The sequence below is a fragment of the Rhea pennata genome, chromosome 1 (assembly GCF_028389875.1).
Source record: "Rhea pennata isolate bPtePen1 chromosome 1, bPtePen1.pri, whole genome shotgun sequence".
Classification (NCBI taxonomy): domain Eukaryota; kingdom Metazoa; phylum Chordata; class Aves; order Rheiformes; family Rheidae; genus Rhea; species Rhea pennata.
This window is the reverse complement of record NC_084663.1, coordinates 187755094-187771660: the sequence shown is the minus strand read 5'-3', so window position 1 is coordinate 187771660 and position 16567 is coordinate 187755094. Positions and strand designations below refer to the sequence as shown.

General features: G+C 38.8%; 1 protein-coding gene across 7 annotated transcripts; it reads left to right on the top strand.

Annotated features, from left to right (window-relative positions):
• The first annotated feature begins 1062 nt into the window (after positions 1–1062).
• On the top strand, positions 1063–13751 carry NEK3 (NIMA related kinase 3). 7 transcript variants are annotated; one of them, XM_062576651.1, is made up of 16 exons: positions 1063–1145; positions 1872–2110; positions 2898–2991; positions 3194–3270; positions 4272–4355; positions 5035–5102; positions 5221–5307; positions 6400–6454; positions 7763–7963; positions 8315–8384; positions 9115–9161; positions 10107–10209; positions 10565–10711; positions 11804–11938; positions 12582–12708; positions 13585–13751. In XM_062576651.1, the coding sequence occupies exons 2-16, from the start codon at positions 1994–1996 to the stop codon at positions 13652–13654; spliced, it is 1482 nt and encodes a 493-aa protein (XP_062432635.1). In that variant the 5' UTR covers positions 1063–1145; positions 1872–1993; the 3' UTR covers positions 13655–13751. The 7 variants fall into 7 exon arrangements, with proteins under 7 accessions (XP_062432635.1, XP_062432597.1, XP_062432607.1 ...); XM_062576613.1 differs by having other exon boundaries at positions 1064–1145; positions 3173–3270; XM_062576623.1 differs by having other exon boundaries at positions 1067–1145; positions 3173–3270; positions 10568–10711.
• The last annotated feature ends 2816 nt before the right edge of the window (positions 13752–16567 follow it).

Genomic DNA, 16567 nt, shown 5'->3' with positions numbered 1-16567 from the left:
CTGTGGTAAATCTCTGCTTTGGTACTTAAGCCATCAGTGTCTTCATGTTAAATATGATTCATGTTAAATATTGAATTAAGGACTAAGTATAATATACTGCATGCAACAGTTTTTTGATTGTAGTGTATTGCTAGCACCTACTGTTTTCCTATTGCTGTATGTTCATTAGAATTGCACATTAACTTTCAGTTTAAAGTACAATACCTTAAGAATTCCAATAGGGCTATGGCCACTATAGCAACTTTTAGTTTTGAGAACGGCAAGCAGCTAGGACGGACCGGAACTATGTTAAACAATATCCACAGTATCTATTTCTAGGGGTTATTTCAACAAACTGACTTTAATCCCAGTATCTAAAGGGATTGCTATCAACTAATTAATCTTAGATGGGCTCTCATACACTAATTACTATGTGATTATTCTAATACTGTTTTACATTAGTCTGTAATATGGTAGATGTATTAAACTGAACTGGACCTGTATTTGTTCTTTATGGTTTTAGGCTGGAAAGGGTAATTGTGGAACACGGCGACAGTCCTGATGGAATGAATGCTGGAAGTAGTTGTCAGGCTGAATGTTTTTGCATCCAAGGGAAAAGTTGACTTTTTTATTTCAGTATGTGAAGACTTAATAAAGCCTAACGTTGTAGGTGGCCACTGGCTCTCAGTCCTCACTGCCAGCTGGACGCTCCCCCTCACGCCCGGGACGCGCCACTTTGTCCCGTCCGCCTTCCCGTTACCTCGTTACCCTCACGCCGTGGCGGTGCGGTGCTGCAGGACTCCGCCTCCGCCCGGCCCCACCGGCGCCCGCGCCCGACTCGGCCCGCACCGCCCCCTCACGGCCAGGCGCCGCCATTTCGCGGGCGGGGCCGCGCCCTCTCCCTCCCGCCTGCCGCGGGGCGCTTGGAGCTCCGCCCGCCTTCCCGGAGGGCCGCGGCGCGCCGTCGCCGGGGCCGTTGAGGTGCGCGGAGGCTTTGCCGCAGCCCGCCCGGGCGAGGCCCGCCGGCGCCTGGCCGCAGCCGGGAGCTCCCGTCCGCGGGGAGGCGGGGCCGCGCCCATTTTGGTCCTGCGAGCGGGCGGCAGCCGGGGCGCGGAGAGCGTCTGCGCCTGCGCAGCGGCGAGCGCGCTGGCAGAGCGGTGAATCACGTAAGCTGCGTGGGGTGATCTGCCCCCGCCTCCCGCGTGCTAGGGGCAAGATACGTTACGGATATCGCGTGGGTGTGTTCAGGGTTTTAAGTAAAGCGATCGGCGTGTTTATTTTTTAACCTCAGAATAAAAGTTTCACCGTTTTGGAAACCGTTAAGCCCTCAGATACACCCTTCAAAAATAGTCGGAGTGCTGCGTGTGCTTGGGTATACATCCAAATTAATACTTGAATTGTTGGTGACTAAGTTAAAAGTACATACGTTTTAAAGGAAATGCATAATTTGGAAATCTGTTAAGTCACTGAGGTTTTTAAGTGAACACCAATAACGTTTTCCAACCCTACAGAATCCTGTTTTCTCCTGTGTATACTGTTTTGTGGGGGAGTTGTTGGCTCCTAGCGGTTTGAAACTTGCTGCTGTTTATTGTTATTTTGCTTAAGAATTTTGTTTAGAATTATGAAACGATCTGTAGAAGTGCATATAATTAAAAACAAATAATGGTGTACTGAAGGGTATAATTTCTATTATCAATTAGCTTTGAACATTCTAGATAAAAGATTGTGGGGCTACACTGCATTAAATTAGACTCTTGAAGGTCTTTTTTACAGTAAAGTCATGAATGACGGTGATCAAAAATTGTATTTATGGTAGGACTGAACAATTGTAGGTACCCATATACCGTAATTGTCATCCATTCTTATTATTTTGGACTTCTTTCCACATGCAGATAATATAAAAATGGCCAATGTTTTTTGAAAAAAAAAAGAATCAAGGTCATGACAAGGTTTAGAAGTTTATCCTGTGAAAGAGAGCATTTAAAGAGAAGTGTTGGACCTTAGTTTACAGAGAATGGAAGAATACAAAGTATTGAAAGTACTGGGAGAGGGATCCTTTGGGAGAGCTCTCTTAGTTCATCATGAAAGCAGCAATCAAAAGTATGCAATGAAGGAAATAAGACTTCCAATGGTAAGTGTTACATTTACATCATCTCCCCCTCTGCTTAAAAAAAATCCCAAACCAAAAAACACCATAATTTTGGTTATATTTTCAATATGCTGAATGCTTTTGTTGGGAGTTATGTATGTTGGATATCTGCATATATAACTGTGTTTGAGTTGATGTCATTGATAACAAACAGAGTAAAGTTTGTGGATATGTTTTAGGAAGGATAGCATATAGGAAGAGCTACTGAATGAGTTCCTTGTTCTTCCGTGTCATTGACTGGAATCCCATTGGCTTCACTAGAACAAAGATTTTATCTGTAATACCTAATGAGGAAATACTTGATTTTCAGGTATAATAATATTAAGCTATTCAGCTTATCAACTCTGTATTTAACTAACAAAAAAAGCACAAAATTACAGGCTCTTGCTCTATCCAGGTTGAAGCTAAGTTAACACCGAGACACTTGGCTTTTACTCAGTTTATGCAATGTAGACTTCTAAGTGTTTCAAAGTCACTGTGTGCTGCTTTGTTGCATAGGTACACATTGTTAAAATACAAGAACCTTAACTGAAGCAGCAAATTGTCTTCTTACTTAGAAAAACAAAGTAAGAAGTCTTAAACTAGTAATAACTTATAAATGAAAAATGATGGAGTTTTCAAGCTCCTAATTAAGTGACTTCTTAAATGATGGAAGAAAATAAGTTGAAGTCCAGTTCTTAAAAATACTTCTCTTTTGGAAATGAAGTGTGTAATGTGTATGTATGAAGACATTAGTGCATCATTTATATAAGTGTGCTTACATTTTCAGTCTTTATCTGGCGCAGAGAACTCCAGGAAGGAAGCTATTCTGTTGGCAAAAATGAAACATCCAAATATTGTTGCCTATAAAGAATCATTTGAAGGTAAACATAACTGCTTTATTTTCTTTACAAAGTTCACAGTTTAACTTGCATGCTTCTGAGAGATTGGGATTAAATGTTTCTGTTTATAATGTATATAGCATGTAGTTGGAGTTTTATACTAACTAATATATTTATTGTGTTACTGAAATGACTAATAATTCTTAAATTACCTAAACTGTAGCTGATGGACATCTTTATATAGTGATGGAATATTGTGATGATGGAGATCTAATGCAAAAGATTAAGCACCAAAGAGGAAAGCTGTTCTCTGAAGATACGGTAAGAAAAGATGTAGTTTTGAACCAATGACCTAGGAGCCCTTTTTCATATAAGCTAAAGCACCCTACGTGACATAATAGATTTTATTTAAAATATTTAAGGTTTTTGTGAATCTGTAATTTGTTTTCTCTAGTGATAGATGGAGTATAAGCATTATTTCTTTGATAGTTTCCTGCAGAACAAGAGCAAGGTAAGAATTGGAATGAGAAAGGAATAAGCAAGAAATTGCTATCTGCGTCTGAGAAATATGCAGACAGTATGAAAAACATGGTCAGGTTTGCATGCATAAGAGCTTGCAAATAAGTGAAGAATTTAACCTCAAATTCTGTCAAATTTTAAAGCACAGTAAGAGGTACTGGAAATAAATAAAGCACTCTGAGATAGTGAAAGTAGCCAGGAGACTAAATGCCTGCATGTTATGTAGTAATTAAATGTTCAAAGCATCCAGCATGCTTTAACTTCTTTCATCACAGAAGCTGTAAAATTACTTAAAAAAGGTCCAAAGTTACACTGCAGTTATTGAAAACTAGTTCCTGCCACATCTAAAAACATCCTTTTAGATAATCTAGTAATCTAATCTAGTATTTAGACTAGCCAAGCATGTCTAAAAGCTTTATTTTGTATGTTTAAAGAGAATACTTTTCTTTCTAGAAACTCGATGCTAATTTTAAAAAATTGTTAATTAACTACGAAATCATGATTGCCATGCTTATAAAATGACCATCAGATAAAGTGTGCTCTACTGACTCTCTAACTTCATTTTTTTATTAGCTTGTTTAGATACAAATAGCAGACATTCTTTCTGCCATGTTAAAATGCACTTTACTGTGATGAATTGTATCATTCATGTTGACTGGAGGCTGTTATGCTGCAGTTACTTAAAACTCGTAGATGTTGTGAACACAATTGTTTTCTGCACTCCTTAGGGTTTTTTATTCTATCAATGGAATGTTCATTATGTAAAATATTGAGCTCTTATAACCTGTACTTACTCATTTCAGATCCTTCACTGGTTTGTACAGATGTGCCTGGGTATGAAGCACATTCATGATAAACGTGTGTTGCACAGGGATATCAAGTCCAAGGTGACTGGAGCATGTTTCATTGCCATTTGTAAATCCTCTTCTGCCTGCAGTAGTTCAGTTCCCTTTTCATAATGTCCTGTTACTTCTGCATGCTATGTTTTTCATTTGAGTTTAAGAGTATTAGGCAACTGAGGAAGTTGAGTGTATGGGATGACCTAACATTTTGGGCTGAAACATCTAAGTATAGGTGAATTTTTCATATATACCCATTTGTGTGATTTCCGTACTGCTGATAGCACCAATTGGTTGTGACAGGCTGCAGATAATGTAAAAAAATAAAAGAAACAAAGAAAATGGTAGTTATGGGATATGCAGTTTGTAAATGTCTTGCCTCTCATTTTCTCTCTTATTATCTTAGAGTAGAAAGATAGAATTTCAGAAGGTGTGGCTATAGCGGTTTGAGTACAGCACTAAGATGAAGGCATTTCTAAGCTCTGATTATTCCTGTGCTACTTATGGCAGGGCTTTAGGCTAGTTGTTTGACCTTTCTATTTCCCTCTAAACAAAATGTAATTCTTGACATCTTTTGTAGAAGTACTGTAAGAAACAAGTGAAAAATACTATAAAGATAAAATATCAGAAGCGATTATCATTTTGTTTTCCATATATACAAACTGCAGAAACAGTTCCTAGAAAAATTTTTAAGTTTATGAATCCTTATCTTTTTCTTGAACTGCAGAATGTCTTCCTCACTCAAAATGGAAAAGTAAAATTGGGAGATTTTGGGTCTGCACGTCTTCTTGCACAGTATGTAATATCTCCACTGATATCAGTGGTGTAAAATCTGTTTTTACTGTTCATAAATAGTACGGATGTCTTAAGGCATTGCTTTTCACGTGGCTTTTCTTCTCTGTTGTTTTGATAGTCCAGTGTCATATGCTTGCACATATGTGGGAACTCCTTATTACGTGCCTCCAGAAATCTGGGAAAGCATGCCATACAACAACAAAAGGTACTCATGCTTTCAGTGGTCACAGACAATGCCTGACTGATGTATGTCTTTACTGTTGTCTAAATCTGGCTTTGTGGCTGATCCATGTTTGGTTTGGAGAGGTATTGAGTTGAAGAATATTTGGAAATGGGTAATGTCAGATTTTTACACGAAAAGGCCTAAATTCCTCTTTGCTTGAGTAACTGAAAATGCAGTATCTGTAGTCTTAAAAATTCAAACATTGACATCTGGACTGCTCTCTGTGAACTTGTGAGAGTAAATATACATAGTGTATAGATGTAAATACACATACATATATGTGTTCTTGTCTTTTGACTGGTCTTATTTTTAAGCTATTCCTGCATGTCCTCCTCATACAGGTATAATGGCTACAGAATTGATAACTCTCTTAGGTTTACAGAGATTAGTTACATTGACCTGCATATAAGAACTTGTAATAGCATCCTGATAGTATGGTGTTCACAGTTTTCTCCTAGATTCCAAAATACTAAGCCATTTTTTTTCTCCTCTCACGGACCTGTTCCTTGATCCTAGTTGTACCTGAATCTCGTTTATCAAGTGATTCATTTTTCCACAGGAGGGAACAGAGCCATCTAGCTAGTGAAGTCTTTTCTCTTGCAAGAAGGGTGTCAGTTGCTTCTTGCGAAGAGCACAGTATCCACTTTCTGCAGAAGCAGGAGATGTTTTTTTTATCGGTAGGAAAATTCTCATTGGCAAGGGCCAGAATTCCAGCTCTCAAAATTAGGATTGTGTGGCTGCCATCTGATGAAAAGACCTGTGGAGTGCAAAGACTTTGCAGAGTGGAAGGATAAACATCATTGCAGCAAATTTCTGTGAATTCTAGGAATAAAATGCAAGCTATTATTGTATGGCAGTCATCCTTATTTACGTCAGAGCCAGATAAAGTAACAAGATCCTTTTCACTGGAGAAACTGAACACATAGTTGTATTGTCTTTTATGATTACTGATATTTATTTTAGCTTATTTAATTCAATTAGTGTAACATATGGATAGTGAATTTCACTTTTACTAGGCAGCGTAATAAATTGTAATCTTTACTCAAAATTTCTCATCTTTCTCTATACTTACAGTGATATATGGTCTCTGGGATGCATTTTATATGAGCTGTGCACTCTTAGACATCCAGTAAGTATGGCTTATTGCTATCAGAAAAGTTTTGGACTTTCTAAAAAATTAATTAGCCATTGGCTGTAATTTGATGGATTCCAAGCCAGTTACATACTTGGTGGATGTGTTTGCTGCTGCTGTTGTTGAAAGCAGGAAGTATTGCTTCATCTTCTCCACCCCATCTCCATTAGATACTTTCTATTTTTTAAGCAGTTCTTGAACTTACCAGACCCTCTTGTGAATCACTCAGTTTTCTAAATTGTTAGAAAACTTCTTTTTCCCTTGATTAATTGAGTTTCTTCAATATCAGTGAGGTAAACTGGGGTTTATTTAGGAGTCTAGTAGGTGCCAGACTGGTTCAAAGTATCTGCAGGGACGCTGCATTGTTTTATGGGGTCAAGATGCTCACAAAAGACAGAGGAAAGAACGCATGAGATCTTTGCTAATGAGCCTGTGTCGTATGCAAATGTGACTATACATAGTAAGCTATGAGCAAGTTTGGTACCTCACACGAGTGATTGTTAAACATGCTTGCTTATTCATCCAAATTGATGAAGTCCTCCGATGGGGCAGAGGGGATTTTGGTGAATGGTTCTCTTTCCCTCTCTCCGTGGCCACTGTCTTTTGTGTTGATGCTTTGCTTCCTGTGTGTCAACTGTCCATAGTTTCTGTATGCAGACACATGGCCAACATTTGATAGGCCTTATCAGGTAATGTATTTTTGACAAGACATATTTGTGCCCTTAAAGGCTATTTTTGATGCTTTTGTAACCAAAGGCTGCATCTTTACTGACTTACAATTTTACTCCTGTAGTTTGATTCTAATATTGAGTATATGAAGAAAAGGACACTAAGATGATCCAGTTTTCTCAGTGCTATATACCTACCAAAATAAAGTGTGAACAGTCATAATTTTTAAGAATAACTCCTATCTGCTTTCAAGTTTTACAGATTATCATTGCAAAGTGCCTGCTATAATCAGCTCTTTATTTTAGTTAAAATATGTATACAGAATGTGATGTTCTCATTCACAGCAAATTTAATTTCTTTAATTGTTAATATAAACAAGCACCCAGGTAATAGCCCTGCAAAACCTAAACAGAAATGTTACGGATGTGTTCACTGAGGGGTGTTTTTCCCTGTATTTGAATTAGAGCCCTGAAATTGTCAAATTGGAAGTCAAATCAGTATGATTATAGAGAACCTGCATAGGTACATACCATGCATTTTTAATATAATAAGTGCTGAATTTGCTTTTAAATTAATGTCAGCTTCTCTTTATCTTACAATTGAACTCTGTTCTAATGTTCGTTATTTTTAATGCAGTTTCAAGCCAATAGCTGGAAACATCTCATCCTTAAGATATGCAAAGGGTCCTACAATCCACTACCGTCTCACTATTCCTATGAGCTTCATTACTTAATAAAGCAGATGTTTAAGAGAAATCCCAAGAACCGTCCATCAGCTACTACTATTCTTGAAAGAGGTTGTTTAACCAAACTTATCAAAAATTGTCTCCCTTCTGAGGTACAATAAATTCTTTGTCTTTAAACAATATATGCACATTTTAGTTACTAACTCTGTTTCATTGTGGTCAGCTTGTCAGTTTAAAACAATATAAAATGTAGTGCTGTGTAGGTTCTACTTGAAAAGCTATAAATACATTTGCAGACTTTGCAGGAAAGTGAGTTGTTAGAAGGATCTTTTTAATGAAAAGTTGAGTATTGATGTGATACTGTGATACTGTTAAAATTAGATGGATACTGCTGACTGCAACAGTATTTTATGTATTAAGTCTATTTTTAACAAATAGCATATACAATAATTTGGGAAAGATTAAAACAGTGCAGTACTAGCATCTCTTTTTACGCATTCCAGATGACGTCTGAATGTGAACAGACATTAAAGGAAACCAAAAAACATGAAGACAGTGCAGCAAGACCAAAAGGTAGTTCAACAAACTTTTTTTTTTTTTTGATATACTGGTGAGGAATGACAAAATGACTAGGAATTGTAAAATCTTAAATACAGTGCTAGAGCATCAATTTTTTATGTTCAGATAGACTCTTAATTAATTCACAATCTAATGTCACTGAACTTGTATGGAAAATGCTTGAAGTGTGTGAATTCTATTCCAGTAGGAGGCTTTGTGTTAGAAGGCTTCTGAACTAGGCATAACTGAGTGCTGTGTGTTACCAGCCTCACCCTATCAGAAATACGAGGCAGAGCTGAACAACAGTATGTACATTGAAAGTCTAATTCTTAGATTTGTGATAGAAATAAACCATACAGTTTTAAAAAGAGGAAAACTTTTAGCTGTTGCATCTATTTTAAACATAGTAGTGATTTCTTTCTCAGAATATGATGAAGCAAATTATTTTCACTATTACTTAGCTTTAAAGAAGATGTTGGACCTTTTCCTATGTACGTATTTAACTACATCCAAATCTGTACGCACTTGCAGCACAAGCAGGTTTTAGTGTAAAAGAGCTCAGAGGAACTGAATAGTAGAGGTACTCCCTTGTTGAGAATGAGGTAAGTGGACTGAAGTGTAAAGAAGCTTAACATAATTTTCTTTCATTACCTGCTTCAGTGGCATCACTGTCATACCTCTGGAATACCCCTTTACCACACATTTGCCAAAAGTGTGAGTTTAACTTTGTCCCTTAATGTACTAGGTAACATTACAGCTGGTGGAAGCTCAAACAATGAAGCAAAAAATAGAGTAAGTATTCAAATATAAATACAATATTTATATTTTTAGCAAAAGAGAAAGTTCTGTATTACAGAAAAAATATTTTTGAAAATTACTTGTATTTGTTAAGTCATAGGTCAGCTTACTCGGTCAGGTTTCAACTGTGTTCAAGTTTCAGCATTTTCCTGTGCATTTTTGATTTCACACCTCTGTGACATTTCAGTGTGTTACGGGCTGATATTTTCCATATTTAGTTCAGTTCCAAACTGAACTAAATTCATTATAGCCCAAGCAAAAAAAAAAAAAAAAAAAAAAAAAAAACCAACAAAACAAAAATCTCCTGTTCTTCTGAGCTTGGAGATACTGCCTAAAATTATGCATTTTCTTTGCTTAGGAACATATTTTGAACAGGCTGCTGTACAACTAGTCCAATCTGGACATAATTCTCACTAAAGTTCAGTGCCCATGTGGGATCTCAAGTAAGGAGAATTAAGTCACAAGTGACCAAGAAATCACTTGTAAATTTCAGCACAGGCTGTCTCAGCAGTATTGACTATATTTTTCAAAACATGTTGCCAGTAGGGCTCATTTTTTCTCTTTTAATAGACCTGTCTGTCCAAGAAGCTTAATATTTGGGTGCATCTTGTTTTCTCTGGGAATATAATCATTTATCTTTATATTACTACTGCTTTTAAATATAAACAGTAAACTCACAGATTGCATCAAGTAACTACATTCGTGCTTAACTTCAAAAACTGAAATTGACTGTCAAAAAAAGACATGCAATGTGAAGTACAGTGTAATAATAGATGCAGTGCAATTGCAATTGCCTTCATTGTGTCAGCAATTTAGTTTTCAGATTGTCAGGCCAGCCATTTTGTAGCAAAACTTAAGTAAGTAATGCCACATGAATATTACTGCTTTGTTTTTTGGACAACAAAGTTAATGAGTAATACGGTCTTGATTCTTTTAAAGCAAAGTAAAGAACAAAGTAGCAAAAGTAGACCCTTTCAATGGGAAAATATTACCAAGGATTTGAGTGAAAACACACAAGAACAAAGGAAATTTGGTGAGGAGGGTAAGTTTTGCATGGTTTTAAGGTTTATGAATTTACCTTCATGTAGTAATACTGATCCAGCCACACTTTAACATGAACAGGTAAAGCGTACAAGTCTGCATCAATAGGAGAGCATGTCACTGTGTGTCTGGAATTACAGATTTATTGCTTCTCTGAGAATCAAAAAAAAAATTGGTATATATATTTGGTATAGAGTTAATGCATGGGGCTATTTTATACCCTTTTACCAAATTCAGACTTGAACTGATAGAATTAAATATCACTGTTAGTGAAGTCTGTATGACTAGTACTACTTTGCAAGGACAGAGAAATGAGTTAGATGCTGGTTATCATCCTCCTTTTTGTTGCCATTAAGCAGAAACTTCTGAAGTCTCCCCAGGAATTACTGATTTGTCACATCCTCACAGGAAGCAATGGGAAAAAAAGGTATCCAGTACCATAGTGGATGTCCTGGAAAATGCATCGTTGCTTTCTTCCAGTTTTACATCTGAAGAGATTAAAGGTAAGATCCACTTAAATGTATTTTCACACATTTTTAATGCAAGTAATATGAATACTTCTTTACAGATTGTAAAAGCCAGAATTTTACAGAGTATTTTTTTTAAATGTAAAAATAATTTTAAAATTTTCTTTTGGTAAACACTCAAAAAGTTCACAGTGCTGAAGAGAAAAGATGCAGGACCTCCAAGAAATTGTTCAAGTCTCAAATGTGTGACAAGAGGATTACAAAGAGTGATAAAAGCTGCCTAGTTAACAGTAGCAACCCTAAAATTATCATCATTACTAAGAAATTATGCTGCTAACCCCCCCTTAACATACTGTTCACTGGGGTAGCACTGAGGATATTGTACAAGGTTCTTTTGATGTACAATGAAGTTGCCTATCTTTCCAGTTCAGCAAGCTAGTGGGAGTATGTAACACTTACACCTCTACTTTACTATTAGTTAACACCCAGATAATGCCAGAGATAAAAACTATTAATGACTGCTCAAATGTGAGACAGACTCTTCCTTCTTCTACATCAACTGCTTTTACTAAGACTTTACATGGGGTTTCTTTTGAAAAATTTGTTGATTTTCAAATGTGCCACACCACATGCAATTGTATTATTATTTCTTGTGATTATGGGTATATATTCTAGGTTATTGAAATAAGTAATCAAGGTAAGAATAATCAAAATGTTCCTGAGCTGCAGTGGGAATGTTACATGATAATAATATATTGGGCAGTTGGGGAGGGCAGAAAAATGCATGTATTTAGTTGTTCTCCTACTAATAGGCATAGAAATAGCCATAGGCTCCATTGTGTGAGATGGGAAGAGGCACTGGTTAAGCATGCAAAGGCTTTGAGTCCTCACACTAGGTCCTGGTTTCTGCTGGCTCCCTGATAAGAGAAGGCTCCACAGCTGCCTTCTGTATTCTTCTTTCCTTATAATGCTGATACAGTCAACCTCAGTGTGTTGAGAGAGGGCAGCAGTGCTACAGAAACATCTAGACTCTTTCTTCCTGCATTTTTCTCTTAAATGTCATCATTGTAATGCATGTGGTTAATGCCATTTTATCTAAATAGTATCTGTTAATGACTTTATACCTAGGTGGCTGTGTTACAAACTACAGTGAAAATAAGCCACGTAAACGGTGGAACAAGGAAACTCCTCAGACCCTAATGAACATCCTCGGTAATGCAGATGTCAGCTTAGCATTTCAAACATACACAATTTATAAACCAGGTAAATTCCCAGTTTTCAGACTTCACTGACTGCAAGTTCATTTATAGAATTTTTTTTACATTGCTCCTGTGTATAGAGATTGTGCATTTGCTTTCATGTAAAACAGACTGTTTTTTTTAACGTTTACCAAATGAAATGTGAGCTTACTGAAAACCAGACTTCATGAGTAATAATAAATCTTCACTACATCTCTTTATGAAAGACTTTCACTAACAGCTTAATACCTAAATGAGGCTGTGCCATAAATCCAGAGGCTGCAGAGCCATGCAGTGTCTGCCCTGCAGAGTGTCACAGTGCATGTGGGAGGGAAATGCAGTAAATGCGCTGCAGCTCCATCAGATACATCTAGCAAATCCACTTTGACTAAGTCAGTAGTGCCCTTTCTTCATGGCAGGATGGTAGAAAAGTTTGACAAAACTATTTCTTCTGTCAGAAGTGCTTTATTTATCTCAAGCTGTATACTGTAAATATGCATAGCTACAGTCACACATAATAGTCTGCACGTTAGTTGCTTTATTAGTTTATCTCTACACTTATGCAACAAGTTGTACTCGACCTGCAAAAACCTTCAGACAAATTAGAAAGACTATATCGTATTTATATTTTTAATCTATTTTTGTTTTCATTTTTAATACTTTCAAAGCTTCCAAAAATATATTAAAAGGGCCTCTTTCTGATGGAACTGAAGCATCTGATGATGTAGATGGTGAACAGGAAGCTATTATCACAGATTTGGAGAGACTTGAGCCTAGAACTGATGAAGATGACACGTATGTCCAAATGGCATCTTTGTATTTTTATTTTCTTTGATTCCTTAAAGAAATTTTCCCCCAAAATTCCCCTGAAAAAATCAGTATATTTCTCAGCTTCTAAATCCTTCCTTCTTTTTACCTAATGATATTAAAAGTTAACAGCACTTTACTGTATTTATGGTTATTAATTACGTCAGGATTAAACAAATAAGCAGTTTATTTTTGCTGGAGACTTTGCAAGCATGAAGGCATGAGATCAGATCCACAGGAGAATACAAGCTGCCTTTTTGCATGAAATATCATTGTAGTCTGATTTTGAAATCAGATATCCAAGCAGTGAAACCATTCACTAGCGGTGTGCTTGTTGTATTTGTGCATTACGCTTTGTACTTTTTCATGCTTTGTGTAGTGAAATTGCTTTTGTACCATCTTAGATATATTTGTACAAACTTTTAACTTCTATCTTGTTTTTATGTTAGTGATTCATTTTTCATGTTTTTAAAAAAGGTGCACTGCAACACATTCTGAACATAAATATTTTATTTTATAGATGTATGCGTGTTTTGGAGACATTATTGAAATCTCAGTATGTGTTACTTTTTTATTTTTATGATTCTTAGAGATGAAAGTCTTTAGGTATGTATTACTGCAGTTAAGCTGCAAGCCATTGGTATCTTAAGATAGGCATTTGTCCTGCTTACAACTTAGTTTGGGTCAGTTCAAAAGAGAACCTCTGTTGGTTCAACCCAGTCTGAATGGTGCAAGGAATAAATCTCTTATGTTGTTATTTTAACTTAATTTCTTCTATTTATAGGATAATTTTGGAAAAAAATAAAGATTTATAAAGTTACATGATTTTGCTTCGTAAAATAACATTTTGAAATCTACTTTTAGGGACTTTGATGAAGATGACGACCTAGATTGGGTGTCGGAACTGAAAATGATATTGAAACACAGTAACTGAAAGCTTGAATTTCTCTACAATAACTGAAGAAGTTATACTTTGTAATACTACTAAAATCAGGATTTATTGTAGTTATTAATAAAAGGATCGCAATCAATTCTGAGTGTGCATGTTTTGTGTATCATGTACTAGAGGGAAAATGCATAATAAAATTTTGAGCTAGAATCCTTGTAAATAAGCAAATCTAGATTACAAATGCATTTGAAGTTGGTAATAGCTTTGTAGAAATGCTCAGCCAAAAGCATTTGTGCTAATAGTACTGTTTAAATTGGTCCCACTGTTGAATTTCAGTAAGTGGTCTAGTTTTTCTTCATGACTACACACTGAAATACTGTATGCTAGGAATAACTGAGTTTGTCTGAAGGGCATATAATTGAGAATATTTCTCTGTGCTAAATATTTGAGGCTAAGTTCATGCAGTTATTAATCCTCTGAAAATACCTGAGGCTGTGCTTTTGCCTAAATTACTTCCATGGCAACATCCTTCTAGATGCCATTATGTGTGTAGAAGCAAGCTAATTTCTTCATAAATACAGACTAATTTTCTCATTCTGATGTGAAAAAATTCTTTAAAAGATGGGAGATTTTTGATGCTACAGAAAGCACTGTGTGCCATGTCAGATTTGAGATTTGTGCTGGCTGTTGGGTACTGAAGAGTAAATTTTATGAGAGCAGCACAAAAGGGAAATGCAGAAGTGCTCTCCACAGTATTCCTGGGAAACTTTTGACTATTAATGTCTCGCTGTGAAGTAAACGGATAATACTGGAGAATAACAAATACAGAAATCTTGAGGAAGTCTGTGGATTAGGTATAGAGCTATTTCACGCTCCCATCTCCTGTGCCGCACAGGTGGCAGTAGCTGAGGCTCTAGCAGAGATGCAGGAATCAGTGATTCTCACGGTTTTTCTTCTTTGGCCCCCCTGCTGCTGTCACTCTTCCCTTGAAACGTCCGTAACGGCACGAAGGGGCGCTTTTGCCTGCGGAAAACAACGCGCGCACGAGAGCAGCACCGCGCCCAGCGCGCTCCTCCGCGCTGCCCCGAGCACGCGGTCCCTCAGCAGCCCGAAGCTGCTTCCAGGTGTCTTCCCGCCCCTTCCCGCCGCAGCCCGGCGCGGAGCAGCGCCCGCCGCAGCCATTTCGCGTCGCCTCTTGCCCCCACGGCAGTTTCGGCCGCGACACCGCCACCTCGGGGTGGAGCCGGGGCCGCTCTTCGCGCTCCTCCTCCTGGCCGCGGCGGCTCCGGACGCGGCTGGGCGCACGCAGGTACCGCTTCCCCCGGGCCGGGCCGGGCCGGGCCGGGCCGGGCCGGGCAGCTGAGGCCGCCGCAACGGCCGCCCGCCTCGCGCGCCTCGCGTCGCTATGGCGACGGCGCCGCAGCCAGGGCGGGAAGGGCGGGCCGCGCCGGGCCGGGAGAGCCTCCCGCCGCCACCTTGGTTCCCTGCCGGAGCGCAGCCCGCACCTCGCTAAACTCCACGTTGTGCCTCCCCCCTCTGAAGCGCCCTCTTCGCCCCAGAGCCACCAGCAGCGGGTTGTGAACAGTCACCTCGTGACTTTCCGTGGGTCCTGCGGGAAGCACTGGCCGCCCCAGCTCCTTCGCTTGGCCACCGCGCAGTGTGACGGCCAAGGTTTGCCGCTGAACCCCACCACCGCCCTTCCCGGTGCCTGGCCCTGCGGTGCCTCGCACCCTGCGGGCCTGCTTCTGTGCAACAAACCCGTCACCATTAGCCGTGGCTGGCCCTCAGGGCCCGCGGCGCTCGCACGTGCAGCTCGTCGCCCCTGTGGCGGGGCCCATGTGACAGTGCTGTCCAGCATGCTGCAAAAGTGACCGTTCCTCACCAGTGACTATGACAGGAGTTGATTCTGATACAAATACCAACATCAGAAATATACCTGCACATCACCCTACCAGGGAACTGTCCTGAAAAACCTCTAGTCATGGAGACAGCACTGAGTCTGCTAGGGAGTCTGCTGCAGAGCTTGCCTGTCCTCAGCACTGCAGAAATTGCAGTATCGTCTCAAATCTCCCCTGCTAAAACTTAGGCCAAATAACAAAAAACAGTTTCAGAGTGTGTGTTTTTATTGTGCTGGGTATCACAAATTCAAAGAGTGGCTGAGGTTGGAAGGGAGGGCCTCTGGAGATCATCTAGACACCCCCCCCCCCCCCCCGCCCCACTCAGCAGGGTCACCTAGAGTATGTTAGACAGTGTTGCATCCAGGTGGGTTTTGAATATCTCCAAGGATGGAGACTCCACCACTGTTCTGGGCAACCTGTTCTAGTGCTCTGCCACCCTGTGCATATTTGCTTATGGATAGTTTGCAAATATGTATGACATAAAACAGTGACGTTGCTGTTTGTGCCAGGGGTTTTCTACTGATCGCTAATGCTTAGCAGTGCACTTGGTTATGGGTTTCAGAAGGCCAGTTGTTGATGGCACTTTTTTTTCCTGCCAGCATTAGATCAGTTAGCATGAGTTAAATCTACAAGAAATGCTTTCTCATTTTAATTTTCCATGAAGAGACCATGTCTGCAGTGTTGCTAACTTCAAGAAATAATGTCAGGCTTTCCAAAATCTTTTAATAATCTTAAACAGTACTTCCCCCCCTTTTTTTTTAATTTATTTTTAGGGTATATTAGGGCCATGTTTCAAGCTTCTCTTTGTAAGAGATTCGTAAGAGATAAACTTGCTGCTTACTGAAAGTTGAGGTCCTCATTAATTTGTAGACCTCCAGGAGATGACAGTTTGAGCCAAATCATCAACAGCATAAGGCTTGTGGTAACAGTGATAGTCTTGAGAGGTGTGGTGTGTGTCAGCAGTACAAACTCATGTCACTGAGGGTACAGCACTAACTAATTGCGTGATACTAATTTGGGACTTTTCTATTTTATACATTGCTTTTAAGATAGAGACATC

What these genes read in the sequence shown, in the direction of transcription:
- NEK3 (XM_062576613.1), top strand. Translation starts at nt 1,994, where the DNA reads ATGGAAGAATACAAAGTATTGAAAGTACTGGGAGAGGGATCCTTTGGG. An exon ending in AAAATTGTCTCCCTTCTGAG is followed by an intron (nt 7,964 to 8,314) that starts GTACAATAAATT and finishes TACGCATTCCAG; the next exon opens with ATGACGTCTGAATGTGAACA. An exon ending in TACATCTGAAGAGATTAAAG is followed by an intron (nt 10,712 to 11,803) that starts GTAAGATCCACT and finishes CTTTATACCTAG; the next exon opens with GTGGCTGTGTTACAAACTAC.